We start from the raw sequence: 21,856 nt of genomic DNA on the forward strand, positions 1-21,856 counted from the left end.
GTGAAATGCATTTTTGTTTATCCATTTTGCTTTTAGTGACAGAAGCATGAACATGAACAACAACCAACAAGATAAACTCATTACCTCTAGTGCTTCGTACAGGTCGTTTCGCTGGTTCTGTCAAAGAAAACAAAGACAAGATCAGAACCTAATCATTTATGTAGTGTAATTTAGTTAGAACTTTCATTTATGAGAGCAAAGAGCCAGATTCACACACCAGAGCGTCTCCGTTCCTTAAAGACCGCCGAGAAATCATCAGTCTGACAGGATGACGCTTTCTTTAGCCTGTCTGGACTGTAGCGGTACTTTACTGGACCTGAACACAGAAGAAATAGAACAGATTGAGAACAACAACACTAACAGTATCAGAACGGCAGGTTTTTAGAGAGTTTTAGTGTTTCATTTTGGCACAAAATCAGTCATTCACAAAGGCACCATGTTTGAAAATCAACTTACATGTTAAATCCATGTCCAGGATGGCATCTTTGGCCTGAAAACAATTAACAAAGCAAAAGTTTATTACACTGTAGTATTGCTTATTAAGATAAATATTAATGTTTCAAACTATATGCACTTTCTGCAGAATAAAAAAACCCACAAAAATTAATATATAATAATAAAATTAATGAAATTAATAAATAATTTAAAAGTAAAAAAAAAAAAAAATTATATAAAAAATTGAAACACTAAAATAATGTAAAAAATATTTCAATTTTTAAAACAATTTTATTCATTTGTTTAATTTTATTTTTATGATCACAGTAAAACACTAAAAATGAATACAATAGAAATGTAAAACTATTTTCATTGTGTCCTTCCAAAAAAAAAATACGAAATACAAATGTAAAATAAAAATAAACAATAAAAAGACAATTAAAATAAAAGACTAAAATTTTATAAAAATGTAAAAATTAACATTTTTTAAAATAAAATAAAATTAAACACTTACTAAAAATGAATAAAACGTTTTTATTTTAAAACTATTTTATTTATTTCCTTTTTATATTTTATGATCACAATAAAACACTAAAATTTAATACAATAGAAATGTCAAATTAAAATAAATAATTTTAAAATAAAACCAATCAATAAAACTATAACTAGAAATTAACCCTTAAAGACCTAGAACATTTTTGGGGCACCTGAGGCACCTGTATATTTCTTTGTTTTTTCAGACCTATTCTAGCAGTCAGCATCAATTGGCATATATCATTATAAACATAAGAACTTGAACTTTATGTCTAGCTAGTTTAAAATTACAATTTTCCTTTTGTTTTCTCTAAAAATTAGTGAATTTCCATAATTTTAGGAAAAACGCTAGCAACAATTAGGTGTTTTTTTTACTGTGTACTCAAACAAAAACTTCTGAAGTTTGGATTTTTTTCTTTAAAAATTTGTATTTAGGTGTTTTACACTTCCAAATAATTTTTTTTCTATATATAACATTCCCCAAGCAAGTTATAGCCAATTATTACAATGTTATTATAGGCGCATTTCAGTGAAAAACAGGCCTATTTAGTTTATTGACAGTATAGATCTGTCCAAAAACGTTTCAGGAGTAAAGTCATGGCAGAAACAGTGTTATATAATAGCAAAACACAGTAAAAATAATTTACTTTTTCCAGATAAACATATTCGTAATCCAAAGATGAACAATAAACACAAATAGTGTAGAAAGGAGCAAAAGAAAAATTGCACAAATTGTCTTGTGCAACAAAAAATAAATAAACAGTCCAAATTATTCACAAACTTCACACAAAATGAGAGAGAAATATACAGAGTGCAACCGGAAAAATAGTAGAAATAATCTTCAAAAATTATATAAGAATTAGTTACATAATATAACAACGAAATAGATGGATTTGCTGGCTGTAGTCTGCAGCCGAATCTATTTTTCCGGGGGATCGCGTAATGATGCCAAAACCTCAATTCCAGTGCTTTATCTGATAGGTACTGCTGTTTCATCCTTGGTTTTGGTTTGTGTTATGTCAAAGGGCTCTGTCATGAGTATTTCTGTACATTTTCAAAGAATGCTGTCATGCAAATGTGTTATTTTGCGTTTGATTTCATGCAAGCAAGACGCACTTTGCTTTCACTTTGCGTATGTTCAGATTTCCAAAGAAACATACTAATCGGTGGTTCAAAAGACCAAGACCTATGTTTATTGGTTGAATAGAGGACAGTTTGAGCCAATCTGGGCACAGGGGTGGGACTAAGCATCAACAATCGTTCCTGTTTGGCTCAGGACCGAAACGTATTGATTTCATCTGACGAATCAGTGCTGAGGAAATGCGATGACGTAATCACGCTCACCACGGAGCCTCTGAATAAGCAAATGAGACAAGTGCGATATCACTGAAAAGAGTAGACTCTGTACATTACGAAACTTTTTAAAGCATTCAAATTGGATTAGCGGTTCAAAAGTTATTAAACATTTAAAAACAATAGTTATTTTTAGCCGCCGGCGGCTGTATCGGTCTTTGAGGGTTAAACACTTATTAAAATGAATAAAATAAAATGTTTTTATTTGAAAACTTTTCCTTTCATAATGAAAATAAAACAAAAAATGAATAAAATACAAATTAAAAAAATAAAAAGACAAATCACAATGAAACTTGAAATAAATATTAAAAATGTTATTATATAATATATAATATTAATATTATTATAATATTGATAATATAATATAATATATAATATAATAATAGTATGATATAATAATATTATTATTATATTAAAATATTGAAAATGTTAAATGAAAATAATTTAATAATTTAAAAAAAACTTCCTAAAAAGTGTTTTTTGTTTTTGTTTCTTTGCATGTCATGTGACCATTAACCAACATTACAGAACTGTGAATGTGTTGTTAAACCATCAAAACATCAACTATAAATCTCAAGGGTGAACTTTGGAAATATGAGTTAAAAGATTTAGGAATTCCTGGACTAAATTACAGGTCATCGATTGTTTATCACAGTATAGCTGATCCAGACAGACATTTGTGGATGGATTACTGTACGCACTTTCTGTGGTATAATGGCGTGATGGTTCTCCAGAATGAGTCTCTTTATGTGATGAGCCCACAGTTTCTTTTCGTCCACCGTTCTGGCCTGAGAAGCACAATGACACATGATTGAAGCAAACACAATAAACTGCCTGAACGTGAGAAAATCACACATGATTACAGCAAACACAATGAACGGCTTTAACGGGTCATTTTCAGGCCGGGATCGCAAACTCACCTGAACCGTGTGCGGCTGCTTCGGGTGTTTGTAGTGCGTCACGCTGAAGCGCAGCGAATCTTTGGCACTTTCTATCAGCATTAGTGTGGAACACTGAACACGAGCAGAACAGCACAAACAACATGCATTTCTGAATTAAAATCTTCTGTCATTTTAGCTTAATACATGGTAGAATGACTCTGTACAAAGATCAATCTGATATTACTTTTATAAAAGAAAAAAACATAGAACCAATAACAGAGAAAAAGCCTTTTGTTTAGATGAGGAAACATTATATGAGAATGGATTTATTTAAATAAATTAAATGTATATAAAATAATGGGTCCCACTTTACATTAGGTGGCCTTAAATACTATGTACTTACATTTAAATTAATAATTTGCTGCAATATACTTATTGTGTACATACATGTTTTTACATTGTACTTATATTTTTTAAAAACCTATATGTGACCCTGGACCACAAAACCAGTCATAAGGTTAAATTTTACAAAACTGAGATGTATACTTCATATGAAAGCTCAATAACTAAGCTTTCTATTGATGTATGGTTTGTTAGGATTGGACAATATTTGGCCGAGATACATCTATTTGAAAATCTGGAATCTGAGGATGCAAATAAATCAAAATACTGAGAAAATCACCTTTAAAGTTGTCCAAATTAAGTTCTTAACAATGCATATTACTAATCAAAAATTACATTTGGATATATTTACAGTAGGAATTTTACAAAAAATCTTCATGGAACATGATCTTTACTTAATTTCCTAATGATTTTTGGCATAAAAGAAAAATCAACAATTTTGACCCATACTATGTATTTTTGGCTATTGCTACAAATATACCCCAGCGACTTAAGACTGGTTTTGTGGTCCAGGGTCACATATGTAATTACATTTGTAATTGATTTCTATAATTACCACTGTTGACCCTAACCCACCCTTAAACCTACCCAAACCACCAAACCTGTCCCTAACCTTACCCATATCCCACCTTTAATAGAAGCAAAAGTGTTTTGCAATGCAATATGACCACATTAAGTACATTGTATTATTTTTTGATATAAGTACATGTAGTTAAGGCCACCTAATATAAAGTGTGACCAAATAATGAAATATTTAGTTTATCTGCATGTCATGTGTTTATTAATCAACTGTGAACAATGAATGTGAATTTTGTGTCATTACATTACTGTAATGTTAACTTTAATCTCAGGGGGAGGTTTTTGTGTCAAAGGATAAAACATTTAGGAATCCTTGGTGTTAATGACAGATGATGTCTAAGCATGAACAGTATCACATACCGATATGTGAGTCTTGTAGACGTAATGTTCCCCTCGTTTCCTGGTGATGAGCAGCATCTTATCGAACAGGAAGAGGGTTCTCTCGTTTTTGGCGCGGTGGACGTGAAACGTTCCTTCTAGAACCAGCTCGCCGTATGTGGTCAGATCCGGACCCTTCCAGTTTATGAGCAGAGACTGGATCTCCTGCACGCACAACAGAATATAAAATAAAATAAAATAATACAATACAATACAATATTTCATAATATAATACAATACAATATAATAGCACAGAATAGGATAGAACAGAAAAGAATAAAGTGGAACAGGATAGAAGAGCATAGGATAGAATAGAATAGAATAGTACAGAATAGAATAGAATGGGACAGAACAGGAGAGAAAAGCATAGGGTAGGATTGGATAGAATACAACAGTACAGAACAGAACGGAATTGAATAGAACAGAATGGAAAAGAACAAATGAGGAAAGAATGGAATGGAATAGAACATAACAGGATAGAATAGAATTGAATGGAACAGAACAGTATAGAATAGAACAGAATAGAATAAAACAGAACAGAAAATAATAGATTAGAAATGAATGGAATTAAGCGGAACAGGACAGAAGAGCATAAAATAGGATAGAATAGAACAGAGTAGAACAGAACATAATCGAATGGAATAGAGCAAAATAAGAGAACTGAATGAAAGAGAAAATAATAGACTGAAATAGAATAGAAAAGAATAGAATGGAGCAGAATAGAATAGAACAGAACAAAGCAGAACAAGATAGAATAGAATAGAATAGAATAGAAAAGCATAGCATAGGATTGGATAGAATAGAACAGTACAGAACAGAACGGAATAGAACAAATGAGAAAGAATGGAATGGAACAGAACAGAACAAGATAGAATACAATAGAACAGGACAAAACAGGAAATAACAGAATAGAATAAACAGAATATAAAAGTATGCATTGGAACAGAATAGAATAGAACAAAACAGGACAGAATAGAATAAAACAGAACTGAACAGAATAGATAAGAAATGAATGGAATTTAGCAGAACAGGATAGAACAGCATAAAATATGATGGAATAGAATAGAATACAATGGAACAGAGTAGAACAGAACATTTTTGAATAGAATATAATGGAATGGAATAGAGCAAAATAAGATAGAACTGAATTGAAGAGAAAATAATAGAATGAAATAAATTAGAATAGAACAGAATATAATAGAAAAGAGTGAAATTGAACAGAAACAAATGAATAGAATAGAACACAATGGAACAGAGTAGAACAGAACATAATCGAATGGAATAGAGCAAAATAAGAGAACTGAATGGAAGAGAAAATAACAGACTGAAATAGAATAGAAAAGAATAGAATGGAGCAGAATAGAATAGAACAGAACAACAGAACAAAGCAGAACAAGATAGAAGAGCATAGGACAGAATAGAATAGAATAGAATAGAATAGCACAGGATTGGATAGAATACAACAGTACAGAACAGAACGGAATAGAATACAATAGAACAGGACAAAACAGGACAGAACAGAATAGAATAAACAGAATATAAAAGTATGCATTGGAACAGAATAGAATAGAACAAAACAGGACAGAACAGAATAAAATAGAACAGAATAGAATAAAACAGAACTGAAAAGAATAGATAAGAAATGAATGGAATTTAGCAGAACAGGATAGAATAGCATAAAAAAGGATGAAGTAGAATAGAATACAATGGAACAGAGTAGAACAGAACATAATAGAATAGAATATAATGGAACGGAATAGAGCAAAATAAGATAGAACTGAATTGAAGAGAAAATAATAGAATGAAATAAATTAGAATAGAACAGAATATAATAGAAAACAATGAAGTTGAACAGAAACAAATGAATAGAATAGAACACAATGGAATTGAATAGAATAGAAAATAATAGAATGGAGCAGAATAGGATAGAACAGAAAATAAGAGAAAAGAATAGAATAGAATAGAAAAGAATAAAATAGAAAAGAATGGAATGAAGCAGAATAGAATAGAATAGAATTGAATAGAATAGAATAGAATAGAACAGAATAGAACAGGACAGGACAGAACAGGAAAAAACTAAATGGAATTGAATAGAACAGAACAGAATAAAACAGAATAGAAAAGAACTGAGTGGAACCGAACAGGATAGAAGAGCACAGGATACGATAAAAGAGAATAGAACAGAACAGCACAGAATAGAATGGAATACAATGAAACAGAACAGGAGAAAAGAGCATATGATAGGAAAGGATAAGATAGGATAGGATAGAACAGAACAGAACAAAACAGAATGGAATGGAATGGAATATAACAACAGGATAGAGCATAGGATAGGATAGGATACAATAGAACAGAAGAGCACAGGCTAGGACAGGATAGAACATAATAAAAGAATAGATTGGATAGATAGAAGATAATAGGATAGAATAAAATAGAATAGAAAAAAATAATAGAATATGATACAACAAACATGATAGAATACCATAGCATAGGTATGTTAGAATAGAAACAGAGCAGAACAGAATAGAACAGGATAGAAAATAATGGAATGGAATGGAATAGAACAGGATAAAACAGAACAGGATAGAAAAGGATAGGATTGCACAGTATAGAATAGTATAGCATAAGACAGAATAGAGCAGAAATAGAACAGGATATAATAGAATTGGATGGTATCAGTTGTCATGCAGTGATTGAATCATGAATCAGTGATCTTTAAGCATGCGTACAGCATGTGCTGACCCAGATCCATTAATGAACAGATCCTCCAGCTCATGAGTCAGGACTTCAGTTCACAATTAATCAAAGAGTATGATAATAACACTCATTAACATCCTCAACTCAATACAGTCATGTTCCATCCATTAATGTGATACGAGAGTATGATAAACAACATCAGTTATTAAAATAGCACTTTGAGAGGAATAATGGAGGTCAGGGAACACTATTACTACTATTTTAGTGTCACTGAGATGCTACTTTAGTTTTTATTATTATTTTGAATGAGCTGGGTCCAGACCTGAAGTCTCACTGCATGCTCGTGTTTTCTCTTCATGTCGTTGATGTACCAGGCGACTCCGGTCATGCTGTCTATGGCCTCGATCACCACATCGTACCCGTCCTCCTCAGGGTCGAAGTGTTTGGCGATTTCCTTTAGAAGAGTAAAAACACAGTCAGAAAAAGAGAAACACTGACTCTGTCGGATATATCTGAAGGAATAGAAGATGAACAGGATGGAAGAGTATATTAAAGAATAGAACAGAATATAGAATAGAACAGAACAGAATTGAATTGGATAGAATAATAGAATAGAAAATAATGGAATTGGAAAGAACAGGATAGAATAGAATAGAATAGAGTAGAACAGGACAGGACAGAACAGAATTGAATGGAACAGAATAGAGCAGAATGAAATAGAACAGAACAGGAAAGAAGAGCATATGAAAGAATGGAAAAGAATATAGAATAGAACAGAACAGAAAAGAATAGAATGGAAGAGAATAGAGCAGAATGGAATATAACAGAATAGAAAAGAATGGAATGGAACAACAGGATAGGATAGAAGAATAGAATAGGATAGAACAATAGAATAGAAAATAATGTAATGGGAAAGAACAGGATCGAAGAGCATAGGATAGAATAGAATAGAATAGAATAGGACAGGTCGGAACAGAATAGAATGAAACAGAATAGAGCAGAATGAAATAGAACAGAATAGAAAAGAATGTAATAGAACAGAAAAGGATAGAAGAGCATTTGAAAGAATAGAAAAGAATATAGAATAGAACAGAACAGAATTGAATTGGATAGAACAATAGAATAGAAAAAATGAAAATGGAAAGAACAGGATAGAAGAGCATATGATAGAATAGAATAGAATAGAATAAAATAGAGTAGAACAGGACAGGACAGAATACAATAGAATGGAAGAGAATATAGCAGAATGGAATAGAAAATAATAGAAAAGAATGTAATGGAACAACAGGACAGGATGGAATATAATAGAGTAGAACAGGACAGGACAGGTCAGAATAGAATAGAATGGAACAGAATAGAGCAGAATGAAATAGAAAAATAGAATAGAACAGAACAGGATAGAAGAGCATATGAAAGAATAGAAAAGAATATAGAATAGAACAGAACAGAATAGAGCAGAATGGAATATAACAGAATAGAAAAGAATGGAATGGAACAACAGGATAGGATAGAATAGAATAGAATAGAGCAGAGCAGAATAGAATAGGATAGAACAATAGAATAGAAAATAATGTAATGGGAAAGAACAGGATAGAAGAGCATAGGATAGAATAGAATAGAATAGAACAGAATAGAAGAGGACAGGTCGGAACAGAATAGAATGAAACAGAATAGAGCAGAATGAAATAGAACAGAATAGAAAAGAATGTAATAGAACAGAACAGAATTGAATTGGATAGAACAATAGAATAGAAAAAAATGAAAATGGAAAGAACAGGATAGAAGAGCATATGATAGAATAGAATAAAATAGATTAGAACAGGACAGGACACAATACAATAGAATGGAAGAGAATATAGCAGAATGGAATAGAACAGAATAGAAAAGAATGTAATGGAACAACAGGATAGGATGGAATATAATAGAGTAGAACAGGACAGGACAGGTCAGAATAGAATAGAATGGAACAGAATAGAGCAGAATGAAATAGAAAAATAGAATAGAATAGAACAGGATAGAAGAGCATATGAAAGAATAGAAAAGAATATAGAATAGAACAGAACAGAATAGAACTGGATAGAACAATAGAGTAAAAAAGAATGGAAAGGGAAAGAACAGGATAGAAGAGCATATGATAGAATAGAATAGAATAAAATAGAGTAGAACAGGATAGAACAGAATACAATAGAATGGAAGAGAATAGAGCAGAATGGAATAGAACAGAATAGAAAAGAATGGAATGGAACAACAGGATAGAATGGAATAGAGTAGAACAGCATAGAATATGATAGAACAATAGAATAGAAAATAATAGAATAGGAAATAATAGAATAGAATAGAATAGAATAGAATAGAACAGGACAGAATAGAATGTAACAGAATAGAGCAGAATGAAATAGAAGAAAATAGACAAAAAATGGAATAGAACAGAACAGTACAATAGAATTGGATAGAACAATAGAATAGAAAAGAATGGAAAGGATAGAAGAGCATATGACAGAATAGAATAGAATAAAATAGAGTAGAACAGGACAGAACAGAATAGAATAGAATGGAAGTGTGTTTTATTAATTGTTTGTTTTTAATGTTTTAGTTAACTATAATAACCATTGTAAGCAGTTCTACACAGGCAGGGAAATTATATTACCTAACAAAAAAATAAAGCCCCACCCAACATAATTTCCTGCTAAATATTGACATTACAGAAGTCATTATAATGTATTAAAGAAGATAATTTATGCTCTCAGTGGACAGCATCAACACATAAACATTTATACATTAATAAGTGTTGCTAAGCTGTTCAAATACTTTCTGGCATCCAGTTTTTTGCTCTGGAAAATCCTGACAGAAAGGGAAACCTGTGATTTTGGCACATACCTGAAGCAACAGGTGATATTTCAGGATCCTCTGAACCGGTTTGAGCAGGTAAGAACCCAACGGAAGAGAGCGCTTGAGTGATGCCTGCCGATCCCTGAAGAACTTCGCCAGAGTTTTATTCCTTAGACAATCTGTCAACACCGCCACAGAACTACAGACACGCAGAGAGACAAATTAGACAGATTAGACTCAAATAAGAGCAATAATCACACCACAAATGTTTTATTTTTTTTTTGCTTTATGCATCAAAAATTATAACAATTTGCCTCTAATGCAGTGTTTTTGTAGTATTTCTGAGATCCTATTTCTAATATTTTTAATTTGTTTTCATATGTATTTTTTGTCATCATTTTAATTTTAGCGTTTTAGTAATTCTGTTGTTTTTTTTATTATATCTTAATATCAGTTTAAGTTATTTCAGTACATCAAGTTATAACATCAAGTCTTTTCTTTTAACATAAAAAAATGTTGCATTGCCAAGTTATTTTATTTCAATTATAGTTGATTTTGATATATATATATATATATATATAAATAAAACCTTAACTTGATGCAGAAAATTAAACTAAAACTGAAATAAACTGAAACAAAAAAAAAAAAACCTAAAACTTTTACTAAAAATAAAAACAAAGCAGAAAAATTGCTTTGTCATTTTTAAAAATGCTTGAAAACATTTTAGTTAAGTTAGATATCAAGGCAACATTTCTCATTTTCATTTACTTTAATTTGACGTACTAAAATACCTAATACTGAAATACAGATACAGATGCATGGAGAAAAAAAAAAGCAAAAACTAATAAAAATGACAAAAACACAACAAAATTAAATTAAAACAAACTATAAAAGTAAAACAAGTAAAAATTTAATTCAAATTAAATAAAAATTGAACAAAATATAAAAATAACAAAAATTTTATTTATTTAAAAAAAAAATACATCATATTTACAATTGCGGGTAAGTGTCAAAGAACATGACCTCTACCTAGTAGTTTGCATGTAACATCACACTCTGAAAGACTAAAAATGACTTCTAAAGTTCTGTAGTGGTTATTATGCAAAAGGTAAATAAATAAACTCATGCAACATAATATCTAAACATTCACAGGAGGTGGTTAGCTAGTCATTATTCCTGAAGAAGACGTGCTGTGTGCCGCATGCGGAGCCAGACACTCTCAGCAGGCTGGTGTCACTCAAACTGTCCGTCTGATGCTGTTTATAAAGGACGATACTGACTCAGAGGAATAATCTGTCACATGCATCAACGCTCGCTCACACCGGAGGCCTAAACACACTCCATTTAACACTGCGCTTTACTTACTTTGGGTAGTTTGTACAGTACTGCGTGTAGATCTCAAAATACTCGCTCTGCAGTGGGAAAGAGAGATCAGAAATAATCAGCATTATAAAGGGACATCGGATATTTAGTAATTTGCAAACTATAAATTTGCATTAGTACCTTGTCCACAAAGCAGCGTGCGATGGCCACAGGATCATTGGCACACATGTCTAAAGATTGTAATAACTCACTAGAAAGAAGAAAAAAATGTTAGGATTTAATTATGGTGACCATAAACAAACTCTAATAAAGATGCAATAATAACAGTCAAACAAACAAAATGACAGTGATAAATGAATTCATAATGCATTTAGCCATATAATGCCTAAAATATTAAATAATAATGAGAAAAATGTATTATGTGAAGTTTAACTATTTATTGAACTTTCAGAAAGTTTGCATATATGGTTTTTGCTGAGTATTATATTTGATCCATCTTTTATGGCTCATATGCGACCCTGGACCATAAAACTAGTCATAAGGGTCATTTTTTTGAGACTGAGGTTTATACATCATCTCAAAGCTAAACAAGTTTTCCACTGATTTGTTAGAATAGGACAATATTTGGTTGAGATATAATGTTTTGGAAATCTGCAATCTGAGGTTGCAAAAAATCTAAATATTGAGAAAATTGCCTTTAAATTTGTTCAAATTAAGTTCTTAGCAATGCATATTACTAATTATAAATTTGATATAGTTACGGTAGGAAATGTACAAAATACCTTGATGGAACATGATCTTTACTATATCCTAAAGATTTTTGGCATTAAAGAAAAATCAATAATTTTATATTAGCATTCCATCACTGTCTCAACAATCCTCTGCAGTGAATGGGTGCCATCAGAATGAGAGTCCAAACAGTTGATAAAAAACATCACAACATCACATCCCAGCTTTTGTCTTTCCAAGATGTTAACTGATGGACTGGAGTGGTGTGGATCACTCATGGATTATTGTGATGTTTTTATCAGCTGTTTGGACTCATTCTGACGGCACCCATTCATTGCAGAGGATCCACTGTCGAGCAATACGGATTTAAACTCTTAAAACTAGTTTAAATCGACCACCAAAGTGACTTATATATAAACTGAACAAAAAACTTTTGGTAAATACTGATTATATTAGCATTGCATCACTTGCTCACCAATGGATCCTCTGGAGTGAATGGGTGCCGTCAGAATGAGAATCCAAACAGCTGATAAAAACATCACAATAATCCACAAGTAATTCACACCACTCCAGTCCATCAGTTAACATCTTGAGAAGACAAAAGCTTGAGAAACAAATCCAACTTTAAGAAGTTTTGAACTAAAATACGAGTCTATAATCCATAATAGCGCTTCCTCCAGTGGAAAAGTCCATCTCCTGTTTTTTCTCACATTTGTTTAGAGCAGTTTTGGCTTGTAAACGGTGCTTGATCTGTGCAGATTTCTCTCCTGATTCAGACCAGACCACATTTTCAGGTTTTTAGCAATGGTTTGAAGTTAAAAACATCTTAATGATGGATTTGTTTCTTACAAACATGCAGGTTTTGTCTACTCAAGATGTTAACTGATGGACTGGAGTGGTGTGGACTACTTGTGGATTATTGTGATGTTTTTATCAGCTGTTTAGACTATCATTCTCACGGCACCCATTCACTGCAGAGGATCCATTGGCGAGCAATACTGATTTAAACTAGTTTAAATCGACCACCAAAGTGACTTAAACATAAACTGAACAAATTTTTTTTTGGTAAATACTGATTATATTAGCATTCCATCACTTGCTCACCAATGGATCATCTGGAGTGAATGGGTGCCGTCAGAATGAGAATCCAAACAGCTGATTAAAACATCACAATAATCCACAAGTAATCCGCACCACTCCAGTCCATCAGTTAACATCTTGAGAAGACAAAAGCTGAAACAAATCCATCATTGAGATGTTTTGAAATAAAATAACAGTCTATAATCCATAATAGCGCTTCCTCCAGTGAAAAAGTCCATCTCCTGTTGTCTCTCTCATCAAAATACAGCCACATATTTGTTTAGAGCTGTTTTGGCTTGATCGGTGCAGATTTCTCACCTGATTAAGACCAGACCACTTTTTCACATCTTAATGATGGATTTGTTTCAGCTTTTGTCTTCTCAAGATGTTAATGTGATGTGAATTACTTGTAATTATTATAATGTTTTTATCAACTGTTTTGACTCTCATTCTGACGGCACCCATTCACTGCAAAGGATCCACTGGTGAGCAAGTGATGGAATCATACATTTCTCCAAATCTGATGAAACAAACTCATCTACATCTAGACCTGAGGGTGAAAACATTTCCAGCAAATCTTCATTTTTACAGCACTAGTCGCTGTTAAAGAGCAATTATTCAAACACACCGGTGAAGAGCATTAGACGAGCATGTGTGCCGATGTGCCCGGCTCTTGACCGAAAACAAACCACCATGTTTATTTACGTCCCACATCTAAAGCCAGAGAACATCTGACACTTGACAGCTGCAGCTTCCTCATTTGCATGAATAAATACAATGTTTAAACAGCAGATCAGTCCTGAATAAATCCATTGATGGTGTCTGAATATGCTTTTGCATGTATGGATGAGTTATCGGCTCCGTTTGATCTACAGAACAACTCTAAATGACATTACATGACATTATCATTCAAATGCAAACTCATTTTTAGCACCCAATACTCCTATAGTTGTGTATATATGTGACCCTTGACCACAAAACCAGTCTTAAGTCGCATGGGTATATTTGTAGCAATAGCCAACAACACATTGTCTGGGTTGAAATTAGAGATTTTGCTTTATGCCAAAAAATCAGTAGGATATTAGGTAAAAGATCATGTTCAATGAAGATGTTTTGGAAATTTCCTACCCTAAATATATCAAAGCTTAATTTTTGATTAGTAATATGCATTGGGAATAATTTATTTGGACAACTTTTAAGACGATTTTTAAAAAAGTTTTCAATAGTTTTATCTCGGCAAATAACCTATCCTAATAAACCATACATCAATGGAAAGCTTATTTTAAAAGCTTTTAGCTGAAAAAAATGTTTTTTTGTGGACCAGAGTCACATATATGTGTCCATGGCATAAAAGCATGTAAAATGCATATTAAATAAGTCAGCATGATTGAACCTTACCTGTTAAACTCATAAATGTGTTCAATATTTCCAAACAGTGAACAAACTTGTTCTGGTTTGATTGCAAGGTCTCTGGTGTCGATGATGTGCACAAGATAATCCTGAAAATAAGAAAAGGGAAAAAGTTATTTTAAACTCAGCCAATTAACAAACCATTGACTTGATTTGTATTGTGACACCTTTATATGTCCAGCAGATGACGCTAGAGATTTGCAGGGAAACTGCACATTCACTATTAGTGATTAAACTTGCAAATGAACTGGTATACTAGATTACATAAATAAAAATCATAAAAAAAATTAAAATATTGTCATATTAGTTCTGCATTTACTACATAGGCAAATGCAATTTTTTTGGTAGTATAATGGTATTATTAGACATCCCATGCAAATATTGTGGCACATCAACTGGTTAATCATTCAGTAGCATGGTATAAATCAAAATAGCATGGCATTACATCTGATAGCATCAATGTACCATGGTAATAACACAGTATTTCTTCATAGGGCTAACACCAGAATGAAAATGAGGAACTAAATTCTGCATGGCACACAATAATTACAAGGCAATGATGTATTTCATAAACTGAAGTCAACATGAAGTCAGTATTAATAATGTATGAAATACCAAATTTTTTTATAGTAATGAGAATGGCATGAAAATGCAAAATGCAAAACCCCCCAAACAACCAAACTAATTAGATTTTATTTAAACAAACATTGTGACAGTGTTGCATTGCAAGTATATACAATACAAAGAATTCCACATTACAATAATAAAAATATACACTGCTGCTCGAAAGTTTGGGATCAGTAAGTTTTTTTAACGTTTTTTAAAAGACATTTCTCAAAGCTGCATTTATTTAATCAAATATAGAAAATAATTGTTTTGTATGTGAATATATTTTAAACTGTAATTTATTCCTGTGATACAAAGCTGCATTTTCAGCATCATTACTCCAGTCTTCAGTGTCACATGATCCTTGAGAAATCATTCTAATATGCTGATTTATTATCAATTTTGAAAACTGCTTATATTTTTTTTGGAACCTGTGATACTTTCTTTCAGGATTCTTTGATCAATAAAAGGTTAAAAATAACAGAATTTATTTAAATTAGAAAGGTTTTCTAACAATATACACTGCTTTTCAAAAGTTTAGGATCAGTAAATTTGTATTCTTTTTTTTTTTTTTGACAGAAACACTTTATTAACCAAGGATATGTTCAAATAATAAAAAGTGACCGCATAGATTTACATTGTTAGAAAAGATTGATATTTTGAATAAACGCTGTTCTTTTTAACTTGTTAATCAAAGAATCCTGAAAAAAAAAAAAAAAGAATCTGAAGGATCATGTCACACTTAAGACTGGAGTAAAAGCTGATGAAAATTTAGCTTTGCATCACAGGAATAAATTACATTTTAAAGTATATTAAAATAAAAAACATTATTTTATATTGCAATAACATTTTGCAATTTTAGTGTTTTTTTTTGTATTTTTAATTAAATAAATGCAGCCTTGAGCATAAGAGATGTCTTTCAAAAAACAAAACTCAAACTTTTGAGTGGCAGTGCATATCTTTTTTTGCACTATACTGAGAATTGCATGAAAATTGCATGATAATGCAAAAAGAAAATGCCACAAAAGCATCTCAGTAAATAATTTCTAATCTAAACCTGTACTCTTTCACATGCATAACCTTGCATATAAACCCTGATCTGTACTGCTCCAAACAGGCGAATCAAGTTGGAGTTTAGCAGGCCACATCATAGAAAGCAGGACCACACACACACACACACACACACACACACACACATACACACACACACCCACACCATCCAATGCTCATATTAGGAAACGGCTTCACCACGGCCAAGTTTGGCTGTGATTCAAAGTGCTGCAGCTCAGGGAGGAGTTCAACATCCTTCACCCGAGGCACAAACATAATGAGCAGACATTCTGCATGAGAGCCTCCATTATGCAACAGCATCACATGGAGATTCAGCTCTAGTACGTAACATGACGTCTCTGTGACACGAACTAGAGGAAATTTATAAGATAATCAATGCAAAAGAAGCTGAGACAGGGTGTGGACAGTCTCTGGCCGCATTTGCAAAGTTAAAGGGCCAACAAAGTGGCCAGTTTCGCCCAAACAAAAGTCAGAGCAGCCTAGTGTGAATCACCATGTTTGGGCGTATTCCTGTAGTTTACACTGACTAATGCCAAACTTGTTCATTCATCTTTTTTATTAAGTATTAAAGAGCTGAGCAATCCAAATATAATACATAATAACGTCAGAATAAAACCTACAAAAAGAAACGAACGCAGTGTTTATTTCCAAAAGGAGTTGCATTCGATTATTTAGGGAGCTAAACTAAGTACTGCAACACTTTCAAGAACCCAAATGGACTCCGATTTCAAATTCCCAGACGATCCCAGTAACATATGACATCAGTTTCCGACGTACTATATCCAACGCAGCTGTGAGAAACAAACGGTTCACTGGAGCCCAATTATGAGCCATATTTAAGACCCTTCAAAGTGCTCCCTCAGAGTCATAATGCACCTCATAATGGAGTAAAAGGCACTTTCAAACAGGAAGACTGACTCAAAACCAAGTCTATACGTTTATAGTGACTTTGCACTTTACTATAGCGTGAGTTTTAGGGCTGGGCTATATGATGATATACATTACAATGATGCAAGTGATCCTCCAGATTTAGATCTAATTGTATTGTATGTATAGTGTTATCTAGCACAAATAACAGTGGTGCTGTGACTAGGGCACGTCTATGCAATTAAAGACAATTAATAGATTTAAATGTTTTGTTTTGTTCTGTTTATATAGGTTTAAATATCGGTTGATATTGTTCTATTAAGATAATTAAATGTGGGTCGGTTTTGTGCCGTTAAGAAATGTAAATATCGGTTGAATTTGTTCTAATTAGAGATTTCAATTTTGGCTTATTTTGTTTTAATTTGAGATCTAACGGATGTTCTGCTTTGTTCTATTAAGATATTTAAATACTTGCGATTTTTTTTTTCTAAATATGGATTTATATATCGGTTGGTTTTGTTTTATTAAGATATTTATATATTGGTCTTTCTTCTAATTAGACATTTAAATATCGGGTTTTTTTTTTTTATAAGATTTAAATATTTGTAATTTCTTTCTAAATAGAGATTTAAATATCGGTTATATTTGCTTTATTAAAATATTAGAACATTAGAAATTCAGATATGGGTTGTTTTTGTTTTAATTAGAGATCTAATGGATGGTCTGCCTTGTTCTTTTAGGAGATTTAAATATTGTCCAGTTTTGTTCTAATTAGAAATTAAACAGTTGGTCTGTTTTGTTTTATTAAGAGATTAAAATATCGGTCGGTTTTGTTCCAAATAGGAATTTAAATGTCAGTTGGTTTTGTTTTATTAAGATATTTAAATATTGGTCATTTCTTTCTAATTAGAGATTTAAATAACGGTTGTTTTTGTTTTAATTAAAGATTTAATGGATGGTCTGCTTTGTTTTATTAAGAGATTTAAATATTGGTTGTTTTTGTTCTAAATAGGGATTTAAATATCGGTTAGTTTTGTTTTAATTAAAGATCTAACAGATGGTCTGTTTGTTTTATTAAGATATTTAAATATTGGTAATTTTTGTTCTAATCAGACATTTAAATATCGGTTGGTTTTGCTCTCATGAGAGATTTAAATATTGGTCAGTCTTGTTTAATCAAGAAACTTAAATGTTGCTTGCTTTTGTTTTATTTAAGAGATTTAAATATCAGTTGGTTTTGCTCTAATTAAGAAAAATATTAAGCTATTCAGACTTAAATATTGGTCATTTTTGTTCTAAATAGGGATTTAAATATTGGTTTGAATTGAATTTGTTTTATAAAAATAATTAAATATCGGTTAGTTTTGTTCTAATTAGAAATTTAAATATCGGTTGTTTTTGTTCTAATTAGATAATTAAATATTGGTCTGTTTTGCTCCAATTAAAGATTTAAATATCAGTTAGTTTTGTTTTAATTAGAGATCTAATGGATGGTCTGCCTTGTTCTTTTAGGAGATTTAAATATTGTGCAGTTTTGTTCTAATTAGAAATTAAACAGTTGGTCTGTTTTGTTTTATTAAGAGACTTAAATATTGGTCGGTTTTGTTCCAAATAGGAATTTAAATGTCAGTTGGTTTTGTTTTATTAAGATATTTAAATATTGGTCATTTCTTTCTAATTAGAGATTTAAATAATGGTTGTTTTTGTTTTAATTAAAGGTTTAATGGATGGTCTGCTTTGTTTTATTAAGAGATTTAAATATTGGTAATTTTTGTTCTAATCAGACATTTAAATATGGGTCGGTTTTGTTCTCATGAGAGATTTAAATATTGGTCTGTCTTGTTTTATCAAGAAACTTAAATGTTGCTTGCTTTTGTTTTATTCAAGAGATTTAAATATCGGTTGGTTTTGCTCTAATTAAAAAAATATATAGTGTGTTTGTTTTGTTCTATTAAGACTTAAATATTGGTCATTTTTGTTCTAAATAGGGATTTAAATATTGGTTGAAGTTGTTTTATTAAAATAACTAAATATCGGTTAGTTTTGTTCTAATTAGAAATTTAAATATCGGTTGTTTTTGTTCTAATTAGATAATTAAATATTTGTCGGTTTTGCTCTAAGTAAAGATTTAAATATCAGCTAGTTTTGTTTTGTTTTGTTTTATTAAGATATTTAAATAGTGGTCATTTTTGCTCTAATTAGATATTTAAATATGGTTCGGTTTTGTTCTCATGAGAGATTTAAATATTGGTCCGACTTGTTTTTTTTTTTAAGAAACTTAAATGTTGCTTGCTTTTGTTTTATTAAGAGATTGGATTATTGGTGAGTTTTATTTTATTATATTTTAATATTGGCCGGTTATTCTAAGGAAGAGGAAGTAACTCTCAAAAAGTATTAATGATCGGTTGTCAAAGATGAAAAGTGTCTGATGCTCAGGTAACAGCTTAAAGTTGTAAAGTAATTAAGTGATTAAATGATCAGTTTTACTCTAAGCAAAAGCAAACAAATCTTAAAAAGCATCAGTGAAGATACAATCACTTGTCTTAATCGAAAAACAAAAATACATACTTCGGGAGTAAAGACCAAAGAATAATATTATGTCGCCATCTTTTCCATGCATTGGACATTTTCCACTGAGACAACAATGCATTACGGGATTTCCCAAAAGATCCGTGCTATGCTTAGAAGAAAGTATCTAATAAGGTCTAAATTAATGAACAGGTGTACGATCCATTACAATTCAGCTCATTAAATTAGTTTTCTCGGTTATGTGTATTGCAGATGGTCAGCAATGCAATACTGGTGGATGGGAAGTCATGCATGAGGAACATAAAGGTGCAAACACATTCCTGCACAAGGAGTGACACCTGTGAAAACCTACAAACCCAAAGAAATTCCCGTGTTCAGCAGCGAGACATCCTGCTAACGCAGCACTCCACCCTGAGTGGGAAACGACTAGAAAAACAGCAGTTAGCAGTGAACTTCAAAACCTCAGTGTCTCATATTAGTCCTGCAGTTTATTGTCGGTTTGTTGTTGTTGTCGTCGTTTTAAAGCACGGCATTCTGGGAGTTCAGCAGAAGTGTGAGAAACACCATCTGTCTGTTTGAGGCTGGTAACGTTACAGGAAGTGGCCGTTTAAGATGACAGAGGCGTGGGAGCTGTCAGCAGCTCGGTGGAGAGTTTATAGGACATAGAGGAATGCTTTCTAGTTAGAGTTCTACATAGACAGCACCAGTGTTGTTTTCGTCATCGAAATCATTTCGTTGACGCCACTTTTTTTCATGACGATAACGAGACGATGACGAGATAAAAATGGCTCGTTGATGACTAAAACATGACGAGACGTTTGTGAGTTTTCGTTGACGAGACGAGAATAGACGAAAATGTTAGTGGGTGGTCCGTCAGACGTTTAAAATGCATGACATTTCCGCTTATTGTGCATGCCAATTAAAACTTAAAAAGTATCTGCCGCTATGGCAAGCCGTTTTAGCATTAAATACTCTTTGCTATACTAGTATGGCAAGCCGTTTTAGCATTCCATCCTTGTTTGTCTTTTATGTTCTAAAACATTCCTTCATTATTGTAATTATTGGTGAAAATAGTCGATCCGGAAGCTCACATTGTGTTGAACTATAGATCTGCTATTTTCAGAACTTATAAGTGACACTACCCAACAGCAAAATACTTACTGACCTACATTAATTTGTTAAAAGACTACTTTTTTCCCTTTTTTTTTGACTAAAACTAGACTAAAACCTTTTTGACTTTTCGTCGACTAAAATTGGACTAAAACTATCACATATAGAAGTGACTAAAATTTGACTAAATCTAAGAAGCATTTTAGTCCAAAAGACTAAGACCAAGACTAAATCTAAGATGGTTGTCAAAAACAACACTGGACAGCACTTTTATGCTCACTAATTCTAAGGCAGCATAAAAAGACTGTTTCTTACCTCTACGATGCTGCGCAGATCCCTGACGTACATTCGCTCCGTCTCGATAATCTCCATCACGACGCGATCCACGTATGTGAGCTGAGGGTTTGGCGCCATCGTGACGGTAGCGATTGGTGAAGAAGGGTCTGATGTTGTGACCGATGTTTCTTCAACCGGCCAATCCAAGCAGAGCAGTTCTGGAGGACCTGAGGGAGCCTCCGGAGGACTGAGCTCCAAATCGATATCAGCTCCTGCGGACGGCTTGTTGCCCTCCACGGATGATTCGGACGAGACGGTGGACACGGTGCTGACCGGCCGGCCGTCCTCTGACGGTTCAGTGCTGGACAGAGAGCAGCAGTCTGCGGATCGAGGATCGTGACTTCCTACAGACGAACCGGTGGACAGACGATGACATTCTGCTGGAGACCAAATGAAACATGGTTTTAGCATGCTGACAGCATTATTTTATATCTTAGGGTGAATTATAATAACATCATGAGGATTTTAATCAAGTTTTGTCAAATAAACAAGCTGCTAGTGCTGGTCAGTATGATCAAAAATCTTATTTTATGCATGACTGCATAAAAAAAGTGTTAAAATCAGTTTATAAAACTAACGTTTTAGATTTGTTTTTAATGTAATCAAATGAAAATTAAATAATTGTATTATTTTTTTTGGCAAAGTGCTGCAAAGCAAAGGTTAGACATTCCTTAAAAAATTGGATCATCAATATTATTACTATTACT

The 21,856-nt window shown here is 32.2% G+C and overlaps 1 protein-coding gene across 1 annotated transcript in view; it reads right to left on the bottom strand.

Annotated features, from left to right (window-relative positions):
- Positions 1 to 21,522, bottom strand: part of LOC141296204 (pleckstrin homology domain-containing family G member 3-like) — a 33,182-nt gene extending 11,660 nt beyond the window's left edge. The window contains exons 1-12 of the mRNA XM_073827480.1: positions 21,129 to 21,522; positions 14,619 to 14,719; positions 11,592 to 11,661; positions 11,454 to 11,500; positions 10,137 to 10,287; positions 7,582 to 7,713; positions 4,545 to 4,727; positions 3,243 to 3,335; positions 3,024 to 3,110; positions 457 to 490; positions 218 to 316; positions 69 to 117 (exon numbers count right to left, since the gene is read on the bottom strand). Coding sequence (XP_073683581.1) covers positions 69 to 117; positions 218 to 316; positions 457 to 490; positions 3,024 to 3,110; positions 3,243 to 3,335; positions 4,545 to 4,727; positions 7,582 to 7,713; positions 10,137 to 10,287; positions 11,454 to 11,500; positions 11,592 to 11,661; positions 14,619 to 14,719; positions 21,129 to 21,227 — 1,145 coding nt within the window. The 5' untranslated portion in view covers positions 21,228 to 21,522. The remainder of the gene's footprint in view (positions 1 to 68; positions 118 to 217; positions 317 to 456; positions 491 to 3,023; positions 3,111 to 3,242; positions 3,336 to 4,544; positions 4,728 to 7,581; positions 7,714 to 10,136; positions 10,288 to 11,453; positions 11,501 to 11,591; positions 11,662 to 14,618; positions 14,720 to 21,128) is intronic.
- Positions 21,523 to 21,856: the final 334 nt, after the last annotated feature.

Source organism: Garra rufa, chromosome 21 (assembly GCF_049309525.1).
Source record: "Garra rufa chromosome 21, GarRuf1.0, whole genome shotgun sequence".
Lineage (NCBI taxonomy): Eukaryota > Metazoa > Chordata > Actinopteri > Cypriniformes > Cyprinidae > Garra > Garra rufa.